At 49.6% G+C, this 9966-nt stretch overlaps 1 protein-coding gene across 1 annotated transcript in view; it reads right to left on the bottom strand.

The window, feature by feature from the left end:
* Positions 1–138: 138 nt before the first annotated feature.
* The window catches only part of LOC116951974 (dedicator of cytokinesis protein 7-like), an 87567-nt gene continuing 77739 nt past the window's right edge, over positions 139–9966 (bottom strand). The window contains exons 44-48 of the mRNA XM_032970922.2: positions 7091–7327; positions 5248–5391; positions 4678–4784; positions 3658–3825; positions 139–3285 (exon numbers count right to left, since the gene is read on the bottom strand). Of these exons, the coding sequence (XP_032826813.2) occupies positions 3243–3285; positions 3658–3825; positions 4678–4784; positions 5248–5391; positions 7091–7327 (699 nt within the window). The 3' untranslated portion in view covers positions 139–3242. The remainder of the gene's footprint in view (positions 3286–3657; positions 3826–4677; positions 4785–5247; positions 5392–7090; positions 7328–9966) is intronic.

Below are 9966 nucleotides of genomic sequence, written 5' to 3'. Positions count from 1 at the left end.
ATTGTGGGACTGTGATGGGTGGCAGCGGCGGCGGCGGTGTCTTGGTGAGGCCTTCATCCAGCAGCGGAGAGACGCGATGATGACGTATGAATGCGTCCTGGGTGGTTAATCGCACGATTGATAGGACCACAACCAACATTGTAACAAAAGCATTTTATTGGAAACATATGTTTGCGAAATAACAGTGCACGCAATTATGCTGCTGACATCACCTTACACGAGTCCCATCACTGACAGGCCGATAACACACACACACACACAAAAAACAAATAGCTCTCATCTCGTAGCTCGCTACACACACCTAGGCTGTGTGTCCCGGGGGGTCCCCACGCAAAATTGAATCTTCACTGTCGAGGGGGAACAAAGAATACTTTCCAGTCCATGGCCTCGTGACTTCGGCAGTGACATAAAAAATATCGTGGAGCGTTTACGTTCGGCAAGTTGACAGCGTAAGCCCGGTCACCAATGACTGCACAACAAAAATCATCAAATTAAATTTGGCTCCGGCACTTCAATTTGACTTAAGTTCCAGGTCTGAAAATTAAACATTGCCACGTGACAAACGTTACTCCCTGTGGCAGGGGGTTGGTGGGAAAGGTCGCCTGCTGTTCTACTGTGTGGACCAGAGGACGTAAGAATGGATCTCAGAGGTAGTTGCGTGACATCCGCTTCTGTGGACCGTTACCCTCCAGCACGACAGGGCCGGACTGTTGCTCTGCCGAGATCCCGATCGATTCTTCGTCACGATACACAAAGCCGATGGCACAATCAGGGGAACAAAGCGGGTGCCTATATTCGTAACAATCAAATAAATGTATGCGGCACACTGTATTGACGTAACAAGAGTGCACTAACGATTGACCTAACCGAGCCTTTTGAAGTATTTTTCACCGAGAACGATGCTTAAACCTCTTGTCATATAGCCCGGCACACACAGCCCGCTCAGCTGTGCATCTAACAAAGGAATGACTTTCAGATAATAATAAGAATAAAAAAAATCTTATCATTTGGAATTTTAAGGACTTGGGATCTTCTTTTTCGGAGTTTTGAATCATTTACATTTTAATGTAACGCATCTCTGCTCAGAAAAGCTACACGACCCGACGCTACAGGATCCCCGCGGACTTGACGCCATCGAAGTGGCTCAGCGCCCACGTAATTTAACACAGTAGTACAAGGGCGGCCATTGCTGAGTACAGGCGCACAGGTGTGAACTTGCAGGTGTTCAACCCATACCTGTACACGGACAAAACAGTACCGAAATAAGTACAACGCCGAATATCCGACCGTAACACCCTCCCCCCCCATGACCAATTAACCGCCCCCGCCCAGTGAAGTATTTGCACGTGGTGCAGTTGCCAGATGATAAAATATCTGACCTTTTCACATATCCGCCTATGCCTCATTACCAAGTGAGTCGGATGTGACGTTGCACTGCAACAGTAATAATAGTCACAATACACGTCGGTGTCCCACTCATCAAACGAGCAGTATTGGGCGACATCCCCGTTTCTGGGCCCTGGGCCAACGGCGGAAATTCCACATTACCACGGCAAGGGCAGCTTTGTCCGCAGGACGATTGCCGTGGATGGACAATCATCAATATCACATGAACAGTGCAAATGTGTTGATTTTTTTCACTCATCTTGAATACATACGTTGGTTACCTAGAAGAAATGATTTGCGATTGCCCAGTGACCAAATCACCAGGAATGCACACAGATCTCGCAAGAACTCAGAAGCTAAGTAGAGTTGAGCCTGGATAGGGCTTGGATGGGTAATCACCACCACCACCACCACCACGTATAACAGGTTGTCATAGTGCTGTAAGGCTAGGAGGTGGCCAGCAGAGGACAGCACCGCAACATCGATGCTTCCACGTCTTATGCCCTTCACCTTCACCAACCCACACTGACCAGCGTGGCAAAGTATGGTCAAACAACCCCCATGACTGACAGTTCTTTTTTGGGTTGAGGGGGGGCACCATCCAGCAGTGGATTAACAGAAGGGCTGTACATGCTGATGGTGGTTAGGTTCAGGAGAACATGCAGCAATGGGTGGATCAAGGTCTGCGATGGTGATTTGGTTCACAATAAGTCTCCACCATACGTTAGCACCTTCCAATCAAAGAGGCTAAACTCAATAATTAATTGTCTGCGTGCATGCTTTTTGGTGTGTCGCTTAATACGCAAACTATGGCTTCGATGCAAACACAGGCACGTGGCAAATCCACAAACGTGTTTAAAAGATACAAATAATAATAAAAGAGGAACCTCGCTGTGCATTGATCAACAACATTGATACTTGGCGATAGCCAACGGAATGTTTTGGCAAGAACCTGCAAACGGTTGCTTAAAAACTATTTCAAGGTTAATTACAAAGTGTAATTGTTTATTAGACCCAAGCCAAGATCAAATGTCTCAGAATGCACCCGATCTCATCAGAATTCAGAAGCTAAGCAAGGCTTGAGCTTGGAAAGTGCTTGGATGGGCGACCACCATGTATAGGCCTGTTGCTGTGCGGCCACGTTGTCAGCGGCTCGCTGTGCAGCAAAATCCACTGTTGCACTATATTATGCTCCAACATCTATGCGCCCTGCACCACCAACCGAAAACGACCAGCGTGGTGTGGAAGCAACGGTCAAGCGACCTCCGACGGCCGATGCAGTGTTCGGTGAGGCCTCCCCCCATGCAGGGGCGGATTAAACAAAGGCCTCTGAATAATAAATTTGCTCTGTTGTTACACTTAAAAGTGTTATCATTTAAGGGCGTTAACAAAAAAAAAACCTCAGCGTTTTAATGCAAGAGGGACACCGATAAAAATCCTAATCTCATTTCCCTAAAGCATTGGCAATCACGCACACAAAACAGCCGCCATAAATACTGCAACGAGGCTTTCGTGCGAAAACAAAACCACGTCGACGCAATCTTTGTGCAAAGGTAAGTTCCGCCCGTGCAGAAAAAAAAAACACAGACAAGGCCTCGGGGGCGGACAGCCTGCCCGACGCTTGCGGCCCGTTACGCGAGGCGACTGGCGGTGTCCACATTCAGATCGCTCCAGTGTAAATGAAGGCAGCGGTTAAACGCTCGAGTAAAATCCTGAGGAGCCATGCCTTGAAACCGCGGGCCCACCCCCCGCCGCCCCACGCACGCTCCCCACATTCCCCCTGCCGTGGCGCTGTCGCTGCGATGAATACCCGGCAGTGGCGCTAACGACAAGTCCCCGGTGTCGTCGCCGCCGTATCACTGCGTGAGCCTGGGGTTCTGTCTCTTGAACGATTCCCTGCTGGGAGATTTGAAACATCATCGTGGTCAGAAATTTGATCAACACATCGGCACGTAAATAAATAGCATTTTTTTTTAACGTGATAATCTTGTCACGTGGTAGGGGGTTAACGACAAGAATTTTGGCTATACAAATACACGACCACTTGGCCTAACCCAAAAAAAAAACAGATATGGGTCAATGTACTGACTACTAAAACATGAATCGCGTCTCAGGACATCTTTTAAATTATTTGGGTTCAATGTTAAGGCCCGAGGCTCACAGAGCCTCATGAAGGTACATTTTGTAATCTTCGTAATTCGGTTTTAATCCCCGAGGCTTAAACAGAGCCAGACTGGGGCACCTTGAGGATTCCTCCGTCTCTCTCCTCACCTGGCACAGGTGAAGGCCTCGACGGGTCTGTAGAGCTCTGGGATTTTACGATCGATGATGGGGTGCAGGGCGTCCACAAGACGCAAGTAGTTCTTCTCCAGCTCCTTCTGGTACTCGTGCTGGTCCATGGCGATCAGGTGCTTGTTTTTCCTGAGCGCGTCACGGCACCTGTTCGTGCGGTAACCAGGTCAAGAGGTTATCGTGGCCAAATCCGGCGATGCCACCACCACCGCACCTCATCGCCAGGGATTTCTCCCCTCCTCCAGATCCCAAGGCCAGCACACACAGTCGACTTGCAGCGACCTGCAAGATCTGCCCTGACAGCCTCATTCCATTACCTGCTCTTAGACTCACACGGAGACCGATAAACTCCCACAGACAGCCATAGACACGCCCAGACAGCTATAGACCCACAGACTCCAACACAGAGACCCACAGACTCGCATAGATACCCATATACTCATACAAACAGCCATAGACTCACTCAAGAGATCCATAGTTCTACCCTAACGATATCCCACGATCTGCTCTTAAGTCTCCCCCTTGGACACCAGACTCGTGGAGACCACTCCAATGTCTCTCTCGGCAATCGGCCTTCACCACCATCCTGCATAAGCGACTCACGCAGCGTAATCGTTTTTTTTTTGTCTGATCATATGCAAAACCGGGGTTAGAGTTCATTTGAATTAATTTGATTTAGGGAGTGATGTTAATGTTAATTAATCAACATCAGCCATGAGCTATCCACTGCTGGACGAAGGCCTTCCAAAGCTTCCGCCGCCATCTCCCGTCTTCGTGCGAACTTACGATCCACCTTGCACCTTCACTCGCTGGTTTCATCGCTCCACCTCTGCGATGGTCATCCTCCCGGAAGCATTCCGTTCCTTTTCGCATTGCCCAAGCCCGTCGTTTATTGACAACTCGCCACCACCGCTATCTCAACCATTACCATCGACAGTACCGTCGCAGCCACGACCATCGCCGTGCGGGTCGCGTGGGGCGAGCTCACCGCGTCCTCACCTCTTCATGAAGTCTTTGAAGCACAGCCGGAGTTTGTTGTGGAAGCGGAAATCCCGGGGGTCGGTGGGGATGTCCGACAGGAAGACCTGCGCCACCTCAAGCGGACCCTGGGGAGTGGGGAGCAGCCAAAGGACAGGGTCTGGGTTAGAGACAGGATTAGGGTTAGAGATGGGGGTATGGATTAGGGAAAAGGTTATAGATGTATTTATGCTGAAATTCTGTCACACCGTACGTAGTCAACCAAGCTAATCGGGGATAGGGTTGAGGACAAGATTCGGGTCAGAGTTAGGGATAGGTCATGGTCATAATTATGGTTTGGGTCAGGGCTAGTCAGGGTTTTGGGTTGATATGCAGGGTCAGATCTAGGGTCATGGTCATGTGGCTGTGACGAGGCTGAGACCATAATCTCACGAGATATGAGGAAGCGGTTGAACCGTGGTTGGGCAGCTGACACCTGGAATTGAACTCGGCTACCCAGCGGTGCCGGCTCAGCCATTGTGAACTTCCCCCCCCCCCCTCTCGAGCCACGGGGCCCACCTGTTACGCCGTCCCTTCGACCAACCAGATTACCTGGTTCACGGTTGTCCCCACGGATCCCTGCAGGACCATCTGGAGCATCTTGGGGTCCGGCGGCTCTTGATGCGTGGCCACGGCGAGTTCGCTGATTTTCTTCTGCATGTCCTCGATGGCCACCTCGATGGGAGTGAGGACGATCTGCCAACGAGACGCAACAGGACCGCAAGAGCCCGTCGTAGACCGCTGACACGGCCGAGCGGTGGCGCGTTTGCCCGCTCGTTTGCGGTTTCAATCCAGCGGCCGGCCCCGATTAACACTGGCCGGTGTATCGACGGTAAAACCGCCACAATCCCGCGACGCCAATCGCAAGAGCAGGCCGTTGTGCGCCGGCGTCGCAGTTCAACTTTGTCAAATTTTAATTGAAAACAAATTTCGCCACAAAATACTCGACTGGAATTATGCAGAGCAACAATCGCCCACCATTTGGATGACCCACCTGCAACGAGTCGTGAGGCTCGGAAGGGGATTTTCTCAGGAAACAGGCTTCGTGATTACGATAATAATACTACTACTACTACAATAAGACGAACACATTCTTAGCTCTTTCGGTAAAGTCACGTTGAAGGGAAACAATACAATAATAAAATATATATAACACAATAAAAATTCTCACGACGTTTCGACCATAACACAAACGGTCATCATCAGGTGTGAAAACCAACGGCTATTGTTTTATATATATTTTATTATTTTATTGTTTCCCTTCAACGTGACTTTACCGAAAGAGCTAAGAATATGAATTACTGCAGTCACGAAAGCTTTAAATCAAGACGAACACAGTGAAATTATAATGAGGCTACCGCATTTCTGGGAGGCTCAACTGGGACATGCTGAGCTGGCAGCCCCTTCATATTTTTTGATGTTATTATTGTCATTGTTTTCGTGACCGCTGGAAGCAATAATAATTATTTGTTTTTGATAGAGGGCCCTTCACGACGCGGCGCCCCAGGGTGATTTACCAGCGATAGGCGACTTACGGATGTATGTATACGTCTGTACGTATGCTGAACTTCTTTCGCACCATACGTAGCCAACCGTGCTAATCGGAGGTGCCGGGGGAAGGACAACAAACTAAACAATCGCATGACAAACCGTCGCACGCCGTTTCTGAACGGCGTCCTGAGATGCGCTCGCATTTACACTGCTCCATGAATCTGAACCGCGTTGGCAACCTAACCCTAATACAGTCTAACAAGCGTTTGCTGTCGAGGTGCTGCCATACCCCGGGTTGCCAGGAGAAGGCGCTACAGCAAATGTGGACTCCCATCTGTTCCACCTGTACGGGATAAAGCGTTGCCCCCTCGCACGAAACTGGCGCGGTGCATTCGTGGTGGACTGGACTCACGGGAGTGCCTCTGAGCTGTTCTCTCTCTCCGAGAGCAAACAAATGACGGTGTGGTGGCGGCGCGTTACAAGTTGAAATTATTCTTATCATTGTTATTATAAACTAAACTAAAACTTGACTACTTATTATTTTACCGGGCAAGGCCCATTGAGCTATATAGCTATTTTTCAGAAGCGAGCTGGCCACAAATGATAGCTGAACAAAGTGGCCTATCGCGTGGAAATGTATAGCGGATAAAAACACTCTAAACGCATGTTGATTCTGAATGTGGAGTGGAAAAAAAAACCCAGAGGACCCTGAGAAAAATCCACGCCACCACGGGGAGAGAGAGAGAGAGAGACACGCAAACTCCAAATATACAGCAGGCGTCATGGTTGGGATTGAACCCACGACCTCCCGTATACACGTTAACATCTCGCTACCGTGGCATCAAATGCATGCCAAGGCTAGGCAACGGCGCCTGCCATCACGAGGGCGGAGGGGACGCCGCACCTCCTCGCGGTGCACCACTTGGATGCGCGTCTTGATGTAGGGGAAAGCGTGCGAAGTGGTGAGCAGCGTCTTGCGCTTGTACTGCTGGCGCAGCTCGCCGCGGGCACGGCCCTCGCGCGTGAACGGCGTCGCGAACATGAAGCGCCGCAGGTTCCAGTTGCGGTCGAAGTGGGTCACGCGGTGCTTCGCCTCGTAGGCCTCGAAGTACGGCTCCACGTACGTGATCTGGATGTACGCCTGACACACGCGCAGCTACAGTTAGCAACGGCGCGGGTGTTTTAGTGTGTTGCTACTGTGGGTGTTTTAGTGTGTTACTACTGTGGGTGTTTTAGTGTGTTACTACTGTGGGTGTTTTAGTGTGTTACTACTGTGGGTGTTTTAGTGTGTTACTACTGTGTGGGTGTTCGTGTGTTACTACTGTGGGTGTTTTAGTGTGTTCCTACTGTGGGTGTTTTTGTGTGTTACTACTGTGGGTGTTCGTGTGTTACCACCGTGTGGGTGTTCGTGTGTTACTACTGTGGGTGTTTTAGTGTGCTACTACTGTGGGTGTTTTAGTGTGTTACTACTGTGGGTGTTTTAGTGTGTTACTACTGTGGGTGTTCGTGTGTTACTACTGTGTGGGTGTTCGTGTGTTACCACCGTGTGGGTGTTTGTGTGTTACCACCGTGTGGGTGTTCGTGTTACTACTGTGTGGGTGTTCGTGTGTTACCACCGTGTGGGTGTTTGTGTGTTACCACCGTGTGGGTGTTCGTGTGTTACTACTGTGTGGGTGTTCGTGTTACTACTGTGTGGGTGTTCGTGTTACCACCGTGTGGGTGTTCGTGTTACCACTGTGTGGGTGTTCGCGTGTTACCACCGTGTGGGTGTTTGTGTGTTACCACCGTGTGGGTGTTCGTGTTACCACCGTGTGGGTGTTTGTGTGTTACCACCGTGTGGGTGTTCGTGTTACCACCGTGTGGGTGTTCGCGTGTTACTACTCTGGGTGTTCATGTTACCACCGTGTGGGTGTTAGTGTGTTACCACCGTGTGGGTGTTTGTGTGTTACCACCGTGTGGGTGTTCGCGTGTTACCACTGTGTGGGTGTTCGCGTGTTACCACCGTGTGGGTGTTCGTGTGTTACTACTGTGGGTGTTAGTGTGTTACTACTCTGGGTGTTCGTGTTACCACCGTGTGGGTGTTTGTGTGTTACCACTGTGTGGGTGTTCGTGTGTTACTACTGTGGGTGTTAGTGTGTTACTACTCTGGGTGTTCGTGTTACCACCGTGTGGGTGTTTGTGTGTTACCACTGTGTGGGTGTTCGTGTGTTACCACCGTGTGGGTGTTCGTGTGTTACTACCGTGTGGGTGTTCGCGTGTTACCACTGTGTAAACATGCCAGTGCCAATTTGCGGGGGAATCAGCAGTGGTTGTCCTATGATCGAGCGGACTTGCCCCCCGCCATAGGAATGTGGATTTTTTACCAGCGGCTCAGGGGCTCTATACAGAAGATGAGCATTTGCCTCAATAAATCACTTTGACCGAATATGTTTATAAGTATTATTGTTATTCTTATCTATATATATTTGTTAATCCATCGCTGGATAAAGGCATTACCTCGAGCCGTTCTGATCAATGGGGGTTACTCGATCACCCGTGGTTAAAACCAGGTTCTCAAATTTAGTTTAATTAATCGAATTTTCCCAAACCGGCCTAGCTCTGCTGATGAGATACTGTGTGTTGAAACTGGTGCAGAGTTTGCTCGTCTTGAAACAATGCTGCTGAAATTATGCACTCCCAGAAGGCCATGCGGCTGATGGGTGGTGTAAGAAATAGTTTTATACTGGTAGGAACCTCCTGGTTACACCAGCCCACAGGGGATTATTGTGTCCGTCCGTCCGTCGTGCATCCAAAAAAGGGAGGGGTGGGTGGAGAGGGGAGGGTGGGAAGGGGCTGGGTAGGGAGGGGAGGGTGGGAAGGGGCTGGGTGGGGAGGGTGGGGAGGGGCTGGGTGGGGTGGGGCTGGGTGGGGAGGGGCTGGTCACCCCGTGGTGCCCTTATAAAACTCAACATTTAACCTACTCACGCCGGCTTGTGCCCGCCCTCACAGTGGGGCACATTTGCGGAATACACCACGCCGCCGTTGACCCTGGCCATTGACTGAGCAACCCAACGTTCCTACCAGCTGCCTCCGCAAGAATGTGTTTTTATTACGCAGAGAGACCAATATGTCAAGCGGACACATTGTCTGCTAATTTATTTTGTGTTATTTATATTCTCCACAACAAAGTTAATGAGCATATTGACTTCAATGTTCCAAGCCTTGGTTCCGAGCAGGAATTAATATTTGTTCCTGGGAACTATTCGTTCACGGGGGAATAAAATAGAGCAAATATTCAGGGGGACATATGCTCGTTAACATTGGAGGAGTTTAAAGTTGTAATTAGTTTAACTGAGGTGAAAACTGAAGAGACTAGGATAGGGCCTCAAAAGCAAGAGTGGCATGGCTCACCAAAAATACCAAAAAGCTAAATAAATAAACTAAACTGCAGCACTTAGTTAAAGCAATCAGAACAAAAACAAAAAGCGTGTCCGACGAGGAATTGAAAACATCACGATCACGACTCGCCCTTAAACCGAATCTCAACATTAAATTCCTTGCAGCGCAAACCCTGCGGTGAGCTGCGCTATCGGGGTCTCGGTCGAAGATGTGCAGGTTTGTCACTTATTGATACTGGCAAAAAGTTCCATTATGTAGCTGCTCACACCGAGATATAAACCCTCTGATAGTGGCATTGTCTTTGTGCTGTTCGCCTCTTGGCGTTCTCTGGTCTGACACTGGTGAGTCTAGGCCCTAAAGAAGGTTGTCTCTGGTGTAGGCCAATCAGTTTTAAAGACAATG

The sequence above is a fragment of the Petromyzon marinus genome, chromosome 44 (assembly GCF_048934315.1).
Source record: "Petromyzon marinus isolate PM22_M1 ecotype Great Lakes invasive population chromosome 44, UKy_Petmar_22M1.pri1.0, whole genome shotgun sequence".
NCBI classification, from domain to species: domain Eukaryota; kingdom Metazoa; phylum Chordata; class Hyperoartia; order Petromyzontiformes; family Petromyzontidae; genus Petromyzon; species Petromyzon marinus.
Note: the sequence above shows the minus strand (reverse complement) of the source record. Positions and strands in the feature narration are given on the sequence as shown.